Genomic DNA, 15,428 nt, shown 5'->3' on the forward strand with positions numbered 1-15,428 from the left:
TATGCGATGTAGATGCCTTACTTCTGATGGCAAATTCACATCGAGCTAGTGAATAGTTTGTTGATCTTACTTTAGTCTCAATGTAAACAAACCCTGATGCTTTGGGGTTCTACTAAACTCATAAATCACGTTTATTAAAGGACCTGCCTTGGGGCAAGCACCTTATTTTGTTGACTTTGGGTCCACGAATCGGTCGATATACCCTGGTAGCATCAACCCACACGTAAAGTTAAACAAGTGGTGCAACCAGTACGTATGGCGGACCCCGTAGACCATGCAGTAGAAAATGGTATACATCAGCATCGCCACAATCGTCTTGAAGTAAAGGTCCTTGCCGTCTCCCTTCTTTGGTAATGGAATCCATTCTTTGTATTGACTTTGGAGCAGCACAAGCGCAAAAATCGGTGCTATTGCAAGGAGATTGTGGTGTGACGAGAAAGGCGTAGCCCAATTGATATTGAAATTGTGAACAAACACAATCAAAACGGGAATGCTGATAGGTAACACCCAGAGCATCACCATCATTACTCCCATATTGAAATTAAGAGCTGTTCGAGCGTTTCTATTCGCCATAAGTTTCACAACAGTGACCACTTGTACCGTCAAGGAGATAACATAGGCGAATTGATACGGCAAGTAGAAGGAAACAAGAACCATCAACAATACCATCCCCCCTACCTTGCTCTTGCGTACTTTGACATGCTGTGACTCTTTCTCTTCTAGGTTCCTTGATAGAAGTCTTGTAATACGACCGACGTAGACAATTGCGGAGCCTGCAAGGAGCAAGAGATTGTACCCAAGCCAGTTGATTCCAAGCGCCACAGTAAAAAACAAGGGTCCAAAAAACCAAAGACAGCCCTCTTCCAAACCTAAGTATAGGGTATGGAGAGTGTACTCTGGGTGTAAACTCACATGAATCTCATTCTTGCTATGCAATGTGACTGGGTCAATTCTGTTGAGAATGCTCTGAACAACTCCGTTCTTCACAACTGAAGTGAGCGATCCAAGGACGATGAAAATCATAAGTAGCCACTTGAAGTTGCAAATGCATCCAAGGCCATACATGTGGTCGGGAAACTTGCCTGTCTCATAATACTTGAGCAGCTGGAACACGAAGATTAATAACGAAACAGCAAGACAGTGGGCTACCACAGCTAGTCTATAACGAAGGACCAAAAGTTTTAAGCTTCCCCAGAAATCAACAGAAAATATGACCACGACATCTTTTGACGAGTCATCTTTGCTGGAAAACCCCGGCTCGGCCCAAAGCTCGAGGTTGATACCTTGTTGGGTCCTTGTGTTCTGAAAAGGAGTGTAAGGAGCAACAGCATGCACGCTAAGGTGTGTCGCTTTATCGTTTCTAATATTAATGTACCATTTACTTTCGTAAGGATCATCTCTCCATTCACGAATAAAGGGTGTGAAGCTGTGCTCTTCTAAATCTAAGTTTTTAAACACAACTTTGTATGCTAGGACGCTTGACCAAGCACCTGGAATATAAATATTGAATGACATCAGGCGATCTTTTGGTAAGGTTTTCTTGACATCCTTTAAAAGTAACCCGCTTAGGTCAGACTCCATCGTTGCATTTGTATTGTTGGCAGATGTGAGCTGGGCAATAGCGAAATGAGATTCAGGTGCCTTGAAAGGTTCATGCATGACTATCATGTCGTACTTGCCAAGAACTTGAGGCTCTAATTTGAGAGCGTAAAATGGGTTCTTCTCGCCATCAAACGAGGAATCCATAATTCTCTCCACATCTTTGCTCAGTCGCGGAACCTGGCGAATGTAAGAATACAAGTCGAGGCAACGATGTTCAGCAGATATGTTGAATCGTTCTCCTTCCCTACCTTCATTTGCATTTCGGCAAAGAAGCAAGCTGGACGTCTCGGTTTCAGCGGTAGCTGACTCCTCCCAAGTAGTAAGGCGATGCAGCGAAAGAAAGTAAAATGTAGCATCAGGCTCAAGTTTGAAAATATTCTTCCTGAGACTGTGTTCGTTTTGGTTATCTAACCTAACAACTAGGTTCGGACCATGCATGTCCACATCGGATGCAGCTAAAGTCAATTGTACAAAGTCGCCCGACTCACCGATGTCTTGCTCCGTGTATTTCTCGAAGCCAGTCATGAATATATCGCGCAGAATCCGCATTCTCTTCTCCAAAGGTACTGTTCTGTGTGGCGACGTGATGTCAGCAATGCTCAATAGCCATCTTGCGATCAGTCGTCTGAGCTGCCTACACCAAACTATAGCCAAATGATCTGAAGGAGTCCACACATCAGGTATACCGGTAGTGAACACGGTGAATCCATTGCTTGGCGGTACAAGGTAGCCAAGAGTTGTGTAGTCTGCGGGTAAAATGGTATCTAGAAGACCACCAGTAATGGAGATCACAGAGACGTTGTGAAGACGTTGCTGGGCCAAAGATGGCACCGGTAAGGTCAGCTGCAGGTGGAAGCCATCATACCAGAACTGGTCAATCTTTGAATAAACTCGTAGAAGATCACCATCAAATGTAAGTGGAGGCGCTGAGTGAGGTGAAGAAAGCGTGAGAATAGTGTTCACAGATCCGGGCACGTAATTAGGCAAAGTCAACATGAGTCTGGCTACAATACCGCCCATTGAATGGCCAATCAAGATCAACGAGGTTGGAGGCGTTTCGTGCTTAGCATAAAGCAGCAAAATAAACGCCACAGCATCGTTGAGAAATTCAGCTTGATCTAGGATCGTGCGTCCATGAAAGGCCAGGTAGTCCTCGTTGAAATCAGCAGCAAAAAAATCGTAGTTTTTTTGTTTGTCGTTATCAACAACATTAATGTTCTCATCAAAAAATAATATCGACGTCTCAGCGGCGATCAGCCGGACTTGCCGGTAGGAACCAGCGTTGCCAGGAATGAACAAGATGGGGATCCCGTCGAGTGCCTCGAAACCTTCTCCTTCCTTCTCTGGAATCAGGTCCTTTCCCTGCTCTCTATACAACCACAACGAGTACTTCGAAGCGAATTTGGTATGCTGTTCATCGAAAGAGCGTATTCGAGCATACGATGGGTACATGGACACGGTTCGACACTCTGGGGCGTCTGCACCCTCGTATTTTGCAAACATGTACGACGAAGCAATCAAGTAGAGTATGAGAAGGCCCATCAGGGCCCATAGAAACACGACTCGTCGGGTGTCCATGTACTAAAGAAACTGGGAGGGGCCGATTGCACTGGGTAGGTTAAAGAGAAGGTTGATGTTTTCGCGCTGTGAGAGAAGCTCGCTACTACAGGATGCAGCGATAAAGATTGGAGAGCAGTAGAAATATGAAATTCAGGAGAAGCGCAAGGGATTGGAAGTGAAGTGTTGTTAGGGTGTTGTGAAGCGTTGAGGAGATTCTATTAATTTCGAGAATTGAATGGTTGGGTTGGCAAGTGACTGATAGGGAGATGGAAGGGAGGCATAAAATGGCTGCGAAAAGACTACAGTGTGACACTATGGTGTGGGAGGCAGATCCCGGGCAATCAGCACAGAAAGTAGACGACCAAGAAAGAGCTCTAGTGATATTTTGGGTGATGTCACAAATCCTGAGTAGCTTGGTTTTCTCCTTGGAAGCCTTCTTTACTGAATCATATGCTGGCAGGAAAAAATAGGAGTGCTAACGGCTACATCTGGCCGGTGTGCCCGATTGAATATGAAGGCAAGGTTAGGTCCTAAATAATGGGCTAAATTTGTCAATTGTGCAAGTTGGTGACAGAATTCAGAAGTACAAATCCGTTTCTGTTATCTGCCAAAATCACAAGGTGATAGGCAGATAGAACGAGCAGGCACACTGTACTACCACAGTCACACAAACAATTCACGAAATGCCACCAAGGCAGTTTGATGCTTGATATTGACTTTACAGACTCCTGCATCCCCCTCCTATGATTTTTCAGCTACTACTCATTCCTCAGCCGTATATGTGAGATCCCCGATAGCTTCGACACTTAAAAGTACAGTGTGCAACATCATGAGAGTGAGATTCTCATAGGTGCATCCCGAACTCTCACCTGCTCAATAGCTCAACTCACGAAGAGGAAAAAAAAATCAAAGAGAATTTAATCTAACTTTTGATGAGGAAAAGGACGATTGGAATCACTGGGGTAAGACATCTGGTCTGCATACTGCCCACACGAACGGTACTCTGCATATCCCCAGATTATGACATCACAAGCAATCCAATCTCGACAAACATATCTTACACACCAACACCCACAACAACAAAATGGACAGAATAGAGTTGGTTACGCAGCCGTCTAGCGAAAAGCTTACTGAAGAGCAAGTCAAGCAAAACACTCTTCACAAGCTTCAGCATTTGGTGCAAGAGACCAAGGAGGACGAAAAGGGAAAGGAGGGGGAAAAGCAGACAAAGCTGCCATCTCCCGAGGTCGACGCTGACGGATTTGAGATACCTCCGGGAAAGATTCCGCTTGATGGCAACTTTTCCACAAGCGAAGTAAAAGAAATGATAGAATTGGCGCAGGAAGGTGGTATTTTGGATAGCGATTTGGATGTGAAGGTCGTTGAGAAGAGCGCTTTGGGGAACAAGGTTGTGGTTTCAGAAAAGGAGGAGGAAGACGAGAGGAAGAAGAAGCAGCACGATGGAGAAACAGAGGAGAAGGATGAAAACCAGGGGAATGGAGAAATCGAGGAAGAAAAAGAAGAGTAACTGCGCCTCGGACCGATACCCTCATTTATTACTATTAGTATATTTATTAGCTAAAGCTGTTGACTTACAGTATTAAGAACTTCCTAGAATTAAATTTGTATTATGCGCCTCACTGGGGCCTTAGAAATGTTTCATAGTATAACAACACCATATTCGAAATACGCTATCATCTGGAAGCCACACTACTCTTAGTCCAGAAACTCTTTGTAGTCCAGCTCGCTATCATAGTGCTTCTTCTTACTTCCCCCAAATATCTCATGGAACCCATTCACACCAACCTTGATCATCCACACCCACGAGATGAAGAGCGTCGCCACGCTCAACCACATGCAAACGAACATGGGCGTCCCCAACTGCGCCAGAAAGCCTGCTTTCTTAAACGCATTGACTCCCTTCACATGAGCAGCCGTTTGCAAGGAAGCTGCTATCACGTCGAACAAAAGAGAGCCACCAATGACAAACGACGCAAAGAAACCTGTAAGAAAACCGTGCCATGCACAGCACGAGATGGTCACAGGCAAAAGCGACAAGATCGACAACAACAACGCTAGTAAGAAGGCAGCATAAGCAATTCGAGACAAGTAGTAGTACGTCTTTTGGTTTTTGTCGAATTCCTCTGGCACAAAGCCCGCACCCAAGTTCTTCACCGGGTCATAAGGGTAAGCGGGTTCTTTCTTCGTACACTGAACCTGGCCATTACCCAAGGGCGTACACATGGCGTACATGGTCCAATGCCTCTCGTATTTTACAGTGGCTTTAGAAAAGTAGAACTTGTTGAGGAAGGTCAGGGAGTCTTGAACACCGCTAAGATTGATGAAGAAAAGCATGAGCGTCGACCCGGCAATAAGCACAAGAGGGACGATGGTGGCGAATCGATGGAGCATGTTCGTAGTGATAAGAGGAGGGAGAAGGAAAAATCAAAGAAGTTACGGGGAATTCCACTCTTATTTATACTTGGGCGATGCCAGCTCTGACTATGATGGAATGGCTGCGAAAAGTGGATGAGGCTGATTTTGCGAATGAGCAAATTTCTGGTGCATCCAAATAAGAAACCCCCAATGTTATGGATACCAATCAAAAGCTAGAAGCTTCAGCAATCTGAAAATGTAGCTCAAATTGCTACACCACCTCGTAATTCTACATTGAAGGTTACACTCGTGTTTTTCGCTATCTCCACAGTTCTTTTGACGGACCTGCGCACACTGCTTGGGCTGCTGGATCGCCTTCCTGATTTGGCACAAACGGCTTGTAGTTGCGGATCAGAGTGAAGGGGAATGTTTGGATACTCAGCACGTGGAAAAAGTAGGGGGATCTTGCCGAATCACGGGAATGACCTCTTTGGAGAGATCAGCAAGAAGATATTTATAGTTGGTTTTGTGAAATCGTAACGGTGGACTTTCTGTATGGAGCCTCTGATTTCGCAACCAGCATATTTCCCAAATCCCCTGAACAAAGGAGATTGGAGTCACACAGACGGCAGAAGTCTAAGTTTACACTAACAGTTTGGTGCTCTTTTTTTTTTATTTTTTTTTTTCTTTTGGAGTCATCTCTGAAATGCAATTTTATTTTTGATATGTGGGCTTGACTTCCACCTCTGTTCATTCTACAGTATACAGACACATTGACCATAGCCACATTTTTCAGTATTAATACCATTTCAAAGACCCTATAAGGTACAGCTGAAGCCCCTTTTTTTTCTAATTATCTCAAACTCATACAATTCATGCCCACAGGGGGTGGACCTTATCTAGACATACTGCACACACACCGCATGGGGCCAGCGCTATAGCATCGTTACTCGATCCATTACCACACATTGTTTATCTACACGACACATTCATCATTCGCCTATCTCTATTGTCAATATGTCAATTGAAGAACTAAACAAAAGAGTTGATGAGCTCACAGACCTCGTGAAGAGGCAGAGTGAAGTTATCGCCAAGACAGGGAAACAGATGATGGAATACCAGGTGAAAGACGTGAAGGCGAGAATGGCGTCTTTGAATTCGGAGCAGCCTAAGATCGATACAGACGAGTTCGCAACGAATGACGATTTGGTACAATTGGTGACTGAGCTACAGGGACAATTGGATTACTTAGAGGACCGGAACGTCAAGAGAGTGTACAACTCCCACATTGCTACGGACGCGGATTCGTCTACACCGATTGCTCCTTTAACGAACAAGGACGGAGAACACCCACCAGATTTTTACCCAAAGACTCTTGGAGAATTGAGGGATATTGATGCTGCGTCGCTTTTGCAATTGTGTGAATTCTTTGAGTTGATAGTGGAAAATAATAATCCTGAGGACATTGCCGAGCTCATGAAGCTGGAAAAACTCAGCAAAGAGGAATTGGACAGATTGATCAATCCCAAGCCTAAAACGCTTGAAGAGAAGTTGAAGGGGTTGAAGAAGGAGGACGAGGTGGAGTTGTTTGACGAGCTTGCACGTTTCCTTGGTGTGCGCATCAGAAGAGGCAATGGCTGGTAGGTCTAAAGGTTGTTCATAGGAGCGAGAGAAGGAAAAAGTAACATTGTGCTTTTGCCCTAAAAAACGGTGATTTTCAAGTATTGTTCTCTATGGACACTATTCACGGTCATCAGCTCAGAGTTATGCTGAAGTGAGCAGGCCCACAGAACCGACCTGTATTCACTAAAATGTAAATGAGGAAGTCTCTGGTTTGTTAAGAAGCCACTCTTCTTGGTGAAGTCAAGAAATGGATGGAGTCTATGCGTCACGTGTAATACTTCATTTGGGAGGGCTCCCGCCCTTGAAGGTGATGGAGCCTACTACCTGCAGGCCGAGCTCTAGGAAAAAATCTTCTCACCTCCACCCAGTGAAAAATACTTTTGAAGGTTTTTAACCAGTTATCGCCAATCACTAACAATGGGTATGTGACTATCGTCGTTGGGAATAACCAAACTATTGATTTTGCAGACTGAAATGCTTGCCAACATTATGCTCCCCTTTATAATGAATTGCTGTACTAACATATTTCAGGTAGAGTTATTCGTAACCAGAGAAAGGGTGCTGGCTCCGTCTTCACCGCTCACACCAGATTGAGAAAGGGTGCTGCCAAGTTGAGAACCTTGGACTACGCCGAACGTCACGGTTACATTCGTGGTGTTGTTAAGCAGATCATCCACGACTCTGGTAGAGGTGCTCCTTTGGCCAAAGTTGTCTTCAGAGACCCATACAGATACAAGTTGAGAGAGGAGACTTTCATCGCTAACGAGGGTCTTTACACTGGTCAGTTCGTCTACGCTGGTAAGAAGGCTTCCTTGAACGTTGGTAACATTTTGCCTTTGGGTGCTTGTCCTGAGGGTACCATCGTCTCCAACGTCGAAGAGAAGGTTGGTGACAGAGGTGCTTTGGGTAGAACCTCTGGTAACTACGTCATCATCATTGGTCACAACCACGATGAGGGTAAGACCAGAGTCAAGTTGCCATCTGGTGCCAAGAAGATCATCAACTCTGACGCCAGAGGTGTCATTGGTGTTGTTGCCGGTGGTGGTAGAATTGACAAGCCATTGTTGAAGGCTGGTAGAGCTTACCACAAGTACAAGGCCAAGAGAAACTCGTGGCCAAAGACCAGAGGTGTGGCAATGAACCCAGTTGATCACCCTCACGGTGGTGGTAACCACCAGCACATTGGTAAGGCTTCTACCATTTCCAGAGGTGCCGTCCCAGGTCAGAAGGCTGGTTTGATTGCTGCCAGAAGAACTGGTTTGTTGAGAGGTACCCAGAAGACTCAGGACTAAGTGTGTTGCTCACTCTGATGTATAGTAATGAAGCACAAAACATAATCGAACAAACATTGATACATAAATCTACATGTAGAAGCAATGCTCAGAAAAATCAAGTAACCCCGAAAAATCATGCTGCCCCAGCACATGCTGTCTCGGTAGGGGTTTCCGTAAGTGTGGCTGGCACCACTTCCTCTGCATCTCTAGCAACCGTGGCACCATCAGCTTGATTAGCTGGAGAATACGTAGCTTCAGGCTCATTATCTACAACAGTTGGTTGGACTGCGTTAGTAGCTTGCTCGGCGGTAGCGTTGGTCTGAGCTGCATCACCGTCGTCGCTTTCATCACTGAGAATGGGAGAGCCAGCTCCCACCTTGTTTGCAAATGCAGCTTCCACTCTTATGGGACAGCCGTTAAATACTTTACCGTGATACTCTTTGACGGCTTGTTCCAAAGTGGCGCCTTCCTGAAAGTCAAAAGTGACAAAAGCGTTGGTCGATTTGGACCATCCAAAACGCTTACGATTGTAAACCTTAATCTTGACAGGGTTGAATTTTTGAAAGAAGGCGTGGAGTACATTTCGCTTGACATACCCTCTCAAATCACGGACAAATATTGTATCAGTTGAGAGAATAGGCTTTCTTTCGGCGTCAACAATGCGCTTCTTGTCCTTGTGAATAGGATCGTCACTGACAGCAGCGCCATCCCTTGCAGACAGCTTGCCTTTCTTATGGCGAGGAGGTACCGGTGGTTTGTCCGAGGCTTCTTTTGATGTTGGAGACAATTGTGGGTGTGCCGTCTTTTCAACCTCGGCGCCATCACCGCCATCACAGCCATCACCGCCATCACAGCCATCACCACCATCACCGCCAACATCATCCACCGTCGACGTGATGGCTTTAGCAGCCTCTGCCTTTGCCTTCAACCCATTGAAAATTTTCAAGCTGCTAGAAAAGCCAGGGTTGTGTGGCTTCTTCATCTTGGGCACGTCTTCCAACGGAGGCGAGACGCTATCGGCACCTGCGTCAGCACTTACCTCCTTATTCTGCGACACGGGCTGCTCCTCATTCTCCTTGCCAAATGCGTTCTCTTTGAACCTTCCAAAATCCTTGAAGGCTCTGTTTCTTGAAGCAGGCGTATGAGGAACGTGGTGGCGGACATGCAACTTTCTCAACTTGAACTCCGAACCGTTCAACGCGTCAACAGCCCCTCGGGCATCATCCAACGTATCGAAGAACCCGTAGCCCATTCCCAATGGCTTACTCTTAGAGCTTCTCAATGGGTAAGGCATCAAAGGTATCAAGACCTCCTTGCTGGAGGTGTTAGTATCAGAGGCGAAATTAACAAAGCCTACAAGGGGGGTCATTCACTAACCTGTTGTACGGAGCGAGAAGGGCAAGCAACTCCTCCTCGGTCAGGTGGTAATTAAGATTTAGAATTTGAACTCTGTGAGTCATTTCTGATTGATTGGTATATTTCGTAAAATGTAATATGTGAACAAAATTCCTGGGGGGATCTGCCGTTTATATAGTGAAGGATGCAGCTTTTTTTGCAGCCATCAGGTACAGGCCCCTCAATGCAAGGTGTCGGGAAGAAACGTAGTGGTTTAGTGATAAAAAAAAATACGAAGTGTGGTGGCTTGAATTAAATCTTTTAATAGAAAAGCTTTCCAACCTTCAAGCTGGTATAATGCTGGAAGTCTCGCTTATGCTTTGAATTCCTGAAGGTTGCAAAGGGCCTCACTAAGCGACCAACTGCGGTAGACTGCCTACTAGTTAACATGAAAGAGGTGAGCTAGCAAAAGTGGGTAATTCATCTGACGATCTACATGCTATAGAAGATTATTTGGGCTATTTCTCCACTAAAATACTCCCTGTGAGGTGTCCACGAATCACTCAGACTATGGTAGTAGAGAATAGGAAGAAAAATGCTCACTGTAGCAAAAGATTAAGTATCATCAAAACTGAATGAGTGTGCAGCGAGGTATCATGTTGTTGCCTGGAACTGAAAGCCGTTGAGATTTATTGCCATAAGTTTCTTCTCAAATCTATTCACAACATTGGATATGATTTGAATCGCCTTGCTTGCGATAGTCTTGACTTCTTAAAGCGCTCCAAGTACCTAAAGTGGAGGCGTGCAGATTCTATAAGACCAACTAGTTTTGGAGTTATCTCCAGAAATTGCATGCAATTAATTTATTGGCTTCAGTATAAGTATGCTTGCGTTTACCTAGAGATCCCTTTTATTGATGAAATGCCAGACAGGATAAGGATCATGTTCACTTATGTGGATTCCTCACCAATGGTCTCTAATGATATTAATCTACAGTGCTGGCGAGACTAATGAAACAGAGCTCTTCATCCACTTGGCTCTAATTCCTCGGGGTGTTAACAGTGTTTGGACTGCTTTCATAAACTGCTTGAAATAGCCAAGTCACGCTGGAGGGATTCCATTTATGATAGCTATTCCCAATAATTGGTGACAAATTAAAATGGAAACTTCTCGAGACCTTGGATTTTGAGTAGATGATATTCTAGTCCTTCAGAAAGGGTTTTATGTTCCTCAAGGTCCTTTCTCTTTTGCCATAGTATTTGCCTAAACTACCTGACGTGCCTCTAAGGTGAGCCCGAACGATGCTTTAAATTCGATCACACCATAGGTCAAAGGTAATTATATCAAGACATTGATGCTCCTTGAAGTATCAATTCCGGTCAACTACTTGGACTTCGAATTTGAGGAGAACTACGCTGAGTTTGGACAAACCTTTCAAGCTACGCACTAAGTCCAGGATGACATTATTTTATACCATTAGATACTTAAAGAAAACCGCTTATTTGTTCTCTCTCTCGGCGGCCAAAGCCTTGGCAGTACCACGCAAAGCGTATCTGTGGTTTCTTCTGAACTTGGCGTCCACGTTTCTCAAAGATCTGTATCTGTGAGTCTTTGGCTTCTTGATACCGTTCTTGTGGGCCTTCTTGTTCTGGTTGTGGTTGGTGTGGTTCTTAGACTTAGCCATTTTCTAGATGTTAGTAAGTAGTTGGGAGATTGCTGTTGACGTAAAGTGCACCAGTGGTGAACAAGATTTGCATTGTAAAAGACAATCAGAATTGACGTTTCTGGGGACAGCGAGAAAGCTCTTTCGATTCTGATAACATGACTATTTCACCGACATCTCTTTAGTTCACCTTGACGTTTCATGGGTCCTGAGTTCGACATACCGATTTCTATGTGCTGAAAGAAAGGGATTAATCCAGATGCGTTAGGCTTTTTCTCACTGTAGTGGGAGCGAAAATTTTGAGGCAGGTGTGCAGGTGGGCAGCAGTCACCGAGGTCACGTGGTTGGCTTATCAGATACAGGCTTCTTTGAATTGCAGTGTAATTTTCGTAAGCGTCCCGGGACTTTAAATTCAATTTATCGTTTCGTGACATGATCTGAGTCCATTATGCCTCAGTATACGGGTCGACCTACCTACCCCGGTTGGTGATACTGTATGCAGTACATTTAATCTGAGCAAGTACTTCAAACGGCTGCAAATCAAGAGTGGAAGTGAACATACGTCGTTTAATACGATACGAAACACATAGCTTCTACGATCATGTGAGTCCAAAAGAGAGTTGCTGTCTAGCTACCAGACGTGTACTGGTGATCCGGCTCAACCTTATCCCAAAAATATCATTCCTGTAATCTAAGTAATCTTCCTAATACTCTAAGCACGTGGCTGGGCAGCTTCCAAAGCTCTGGCCCTTTTGGCGACCTTGTCATTGTGCTTTTTACCCATAACACCACCACCCCAGTGCTTACGGTGCTCTTCATACTTCTCAATGAAGTTGGCGTTGATGGTAGAAACCAACTTGGACAATTCCGCCTCGTCCTCAGCAATCACTTCTGTCAAAGCAGCCACAGAGGAAGTCTTCTTGTGAACCAAAGTACCCAATCTGGCCTTGCCCTTGACAATGGCGTATGGCACACCCATCTTTCTGCACAAAGCAGGCAAGAAGATGACCAACTCAATTGGGTCAACGTCATTGGCAATCAACACCAACTTAGCTTTCTTGTTCTCAATGAGAGAGACAACGTGGTTCAAACCGTACTTGACAACGACTGGCTTTGGAGAGACGTCGTGAGCCTTCTTGCCTTCAGCAATGGCGGCAGCCTCTTTGGTCAATCTCTCCTTCTTTTCAGCAGCAGTCTCTGGTCTGTACTTGTTGAACAACTTGAAGGTCTGAGTGGCGGTGTTCTTGTCCAAGACGTTTTGAAACTGGGCAATGGCAGGAGGAACCTTCAACCGCATCGACAAGATCTTTTTCTGTCTTTGCAATCTGACGTACTGAGGCCATTTCACAAATCTAGACAAGTTTCTCTTTGGTTGGATGTCCTGGCCAATGCCGTAGTTCTTCTTTCTGGACTCAAAAAGCGGGTTAGTTGGGGCCTTGACGGTCTGGCCTTTAGCGGCCAATGGGGCTGGGGCAACTTTCTTGGAGGGCTGTGTCATTGAGAATAGTTAGTGTCTGAGCTTTGTTCTCCATAAACTTTCAACGAACAAGTCATCTTAACCATATCTCTACAGTATCACGAAGGATACTCAGCCTTTGCACCAAGAAGTGGAAACACATTCTTGTTACAACAGGTCACATGATGTGATTTGTTGAGCCAAGGCAAGCCATTAAAAATATAATAACTGCCGTTTGGCGACATTTCTGTCAGTAAATTGACAAGGCTCGATAAAAGGGTTGCAAAGGGACAAAGCTACGGTCCTTGTCAAACCCCTCGAGGAGCCCTGCCAAAGAAAGGGATCCACTTCCTGGTGCCGTAGAGGCAGATAAGGAAGATCGTCTTAGTTTACCTTTGGAATGAAACGTACCATTTCGGGGAAAAGAGTAGTTAGTAGGTATTGAAGGTTGAAAAATTTTCCACCCGCACTTAAGAGAATTGTGGGTAATGTGAGTAATATGCACACCGGTTGCAAAATGGGTCCGCTATCTTCCATCAAAAGGCATGTGTTGTCTCGTGTTCATCGACTAGTGGAAAATCTAGACGCTCAAAAATCGTCACAATCGATAAAATCAAGCTACTTATTACCCTCACACTGTGATCGTATCTCTAAGCGTTACATGGATAACTTTATTCGTCACTCTATTGACTTTAGAAGAGCATACTCCATGGACTAAGGTAAACTGAATTTTAGAAGAAGGGAGATTTCAAGTGTATGACCTTTTTAAATGCTATCGCTTGACCGATTATTTGGAAGACATTCCGGATGAAGAGGGTACTTTTGACAGAATTACAATCTTCTGGGCCCCGAATGAAATCTTTGTGACATAAATGCCCAATGGTACGCTGTCTAGCGGTTTAAATACCAGGATTCCCATCTTATTCTCAAAATTTGATAAAATGAAGAGGATAGGTGTGGTAGTAAGAAGCTGTATATACTCCTTGATTTAGTGAGGACATCGGATGTGATAACATCATGACGCGAAGACCCTCGAATCTTGAGTTTGCTAGAAGAGATGGAGGATACATCTCAAACGAAAAGGATCGATGATTCAACTTACTTGTTTTCACCGTTGACAACCTCAAATGTAGGGGAGGTCCTAGCAATGGTACTAACTAATTTCTGATACCAGTGGCTACTTTAGAACGCCTCATCAAGGCCAGTTGCTTTGAACGATATTAAACAGCCAACTTGCAATCTGGAATTTGTGCATCCTGACTCACTTTCGTGGACTAGGTTCAAGCGGAAAATAAGGTAACTTATCAGTTGAGTTCCGTGCTATCGCTCTCGATGCAGTGCCCGGAATAAGACACCTTCATAGCTGGAATCTGCCACTGAGTTCAAAAGTTGCATGAAAATTTCATCCTAAGCGAATCTTAAATACTACCGACTACTTTTAGCTTCTTTCGGTCTGGCATTTTTCTCTATACCATTAGCTTTCTTTGTCATTGTTCGCAAGGTCCAAGGACTCAAACTGTTGAAGTTCTACCGGTTCTATATCGCGGAAAACAAATATCAAGGCATCTTTTCCACCACCATGTTTAGCTACTCCCAAATGGTGCCCCTCGCCGACACGGTCCCCTCGTGGCGGACGAACGTGTCTGGGCTCATGGGTTCCACCTCGTATGTCCTGAAAATTTCCTTTTATTCATTCGAACAGTTCTAACATCAGTCTCGCATGCTGGATAGTCTTGCTTATGCCTCAGCTCATTGAGCAATGGAGAATGAAGTCGGCCGATGGTATTGCCATTGGGTTCATCACTATTTGGTTCTTGGGTGATGCTCTCAACTTGATAGGCGCCTTGTGGGCCGGCTTGCTTCCCGAGGTGATTTTCTTGGCCGTATGGTTCTGTATCGCTGACTTCTTGATGATCATGTCCTACATTTACTACACCAGGTTTTACCCAAAACACCACAAGAAGAGAAGATCTAGAAGCTCTCGTGGCAGTCGTGGCAGTCGTGGGAGCCGTGGCTCTCATGAAGGTGCTCCCTTGTTGAGAAGACGCTCTTCTACTTTGACTGATATTGCAATGGAACCAGAGTATCACAGTTTTGTCACCAGGTACATCATTCCCATTTTGATTGTCGTTGGCGCTGGGGTGTTGGGCTTTTTGTTCTCTGACTCTGCTGCTGATGATAACAAGAGCCCAAGTAAAATTGATGCTGGTCCTCAGATCGTGGGTTACTTATCTGCTCTCTTGTACTTGGGTGCACGAATCCCTCAGATTCTTCAGAACCACAGAAGGCGCTCTGTGGAAGGCTTGAGCTTGCTCTTCTTCTTGTTTTCCACCTTGGGTAATCTCACATACGCCGGCCAGATCTTATTCTATCGCTCAGACTCCCAGTATATTGTGTTGAATTTGAGCTGGCTTTTGGGCTCTTTGGGGACCATTCTTGAGGACTGTGTCATATTCTTGCAATTTTACATATACAAGGATCATCATAATCACATGGAAGCTGTTTCTTCATGAAATTTTAGTTCTACAGTTTTATAAAA

At 44.8% G+C, this 15,428-nt stretch overlaps 9 protein-coding genes across 9 annotated transcripts; 4 read left to right on the plus strand and 5 right to left on the minus strand. All coding sequences in view use genetic code 12, as the record gives it.

Annotated features, from left to right (window-relative positions):
- Positions 1-162: 162 nt before the first annotated feature.
- On the minus strand, positions 163-3,180 carry CJI96_0003935 (uncharacterized protein; the record flags this gene model as incomplete). Its single annotated transcript, XM_029037170.2, has 1 exon — positions 163-3,180. One exon carries the CDS (start codon positions 3,178-3,180, stop codon positions 163-165), a length of 3,018 nt encoding a protein of 1,005 aa, XP_028888226.2.
- Positions 3,181-4,246: 1,066 nt separating this feature from the next.
- Positions 4,247-4,690, plus strand: CJI96_0003936 (uncharacterized protein; the record flags this gene model as incomplete). The annotated part of the gene is made up of 1 exon (XM_029037171.1): positions 4,247-4,690. The coding sequence occupies one exon, from the start codon at positions 4,247-4,249 to the stop codon at positions 4,688-4,690; it is 444 nt and encodes a 147-aa protein (XP_028888227.1).
- Positions 4,691-4,878: 188 nt separating this feature from the next.
- On the minus strand, positions 4,879-5,574 carry CJI96_0003937 (SUR7/PalI family protein; the record flags this gene model as incomplete). Its single annotated transcript, XM_029037172.2, has 1 exon — positions 4,879-5,574. The coding sequence occupies one exon, from the start codon at positions 5,572-5,574 to the stop codon at positions 4,879-4,881; it is 696 nt and encodes a 231-aa protein (XP_028888228.1).
- A 981-nt stretch (positions 5,575-6,555) lies between these two features.
- MRP8 (Mrp8p) lies at positions 6,556-7,182 on the plus strand (the record flags this gene model as incomplete). The annotated part of the gene is made up of 1 exon (XM_029037173.1): positions 6,556-7,182. The coding sequence occupies one exon, from the start codon at positions 6,556-6,558 to the stop codon at positions 7,180-7,182; it is 627 nt and encodes a 208-aa protein (XP_028888229.1).
- Positions 7,183-7,578: 396 nt separating this feature from the next.
- On the plus strand, positions 7,579-8,453 carry CJI96_0003939 (60S ribosomal protein uL2; the record flags this gene model as incomplete). Its single annotated transcript, XM_029037174.2, has 2 exons — positions 7,579-7,582; positions 7,693-8,453. 2 exons carry the CDS (start codon positions 7,579-7,581, stop codon positions 8,451-8,453), a joined length of 765 nt encoding a protein of 254 aa, XP_028888230.1.
- Positions 8,454-8,568: 115 nt separating this feature from the next.
- On the minus strand, positions 8,569-9,804 carry CJI96_0003940 (uncharacterized protein; the record flags this gene model as incomplete). The annotated part of the gene is made up of 1 exon (XM_029037175.2): positions 8,569-9,804. One exon carries the CDS (start codon positions 9,802-9,804, stop codon positions 8,569-8,571), a length of 1,236 nt encoding a protein of 411 aa, XP_028888231.2.
- Positions 9,805-11,268: 1,464 nt separating this feature from the next.
- Positions 11,269-11,880, minus strand: RPL29 (60S ribosomal protein eL29; the record flags this gene model as incomplete). The annotated part of the gene is made up of 3 exons (XM_054702152.1): positions 11,269-11,457; positions 11,657-11,662; positions 11,866-11,880. The coding sequence occupies 3 exons, from the start codon at positions 11,878-11,880 to the stop codon at positions 11,269-11,271; spliced, it is 210 nt and encodes a 69-aa protein (XP_054558127.1).
- A 265-nt stretch (positions 11,881-12,145) lies between these two features.
- On the minus strand, positions 12,146-13,303 carry RPL82 (60S ribosomal protein eL8; the record flags this gene model as incomplete). Its single annotated transcript, XM_029037177.2, has 2 exons — positions 12,146-12,922; positions 13,301-13,303. 2 exons carry the CDS (start codon positions 13,301-13,303, stop codon positions 12,146-12,148), a joined length of 780 nt encoding a protein of 259 aa, XP_028888233.2.
- Positions 13,304-14,468: 1,165 nt separating this feature from the next.
- On the plus strand, positions 14,469-15,402 carry CJI96_0003943 (uncharacterized protein; the record flags this gene model as incomplete). The annotated part of the gene is made up of 2 exons (XM_029037178.2): positions 14,469-14,554; positions 14,604-15,402. The coding sequence occupies 2 exons, from the start codon at positions 14,469-14,471 to the stop codon at positions 15,400-15,402; spliced, it is 885 nt and encodes a 294-aa protein (XP_028888234.2).
- Between the last annotated feature and the right edge of the window lie 26 nt (positions 15,403-15,428).

The sequence above is a fragment of the Candidozyma auris genome, chromosome 4 (genome assembly GCF_003013715.1).
Source record: "Candidozyma auris chromosome 4, complete sequence".
NCBI classification, from domain to species: Eukaryota; Fungi; Ascomycota; class Pichiomycetes; order Serinales; family Metschnikowiaceae; genus Candidozyma; species Candidozyma auris.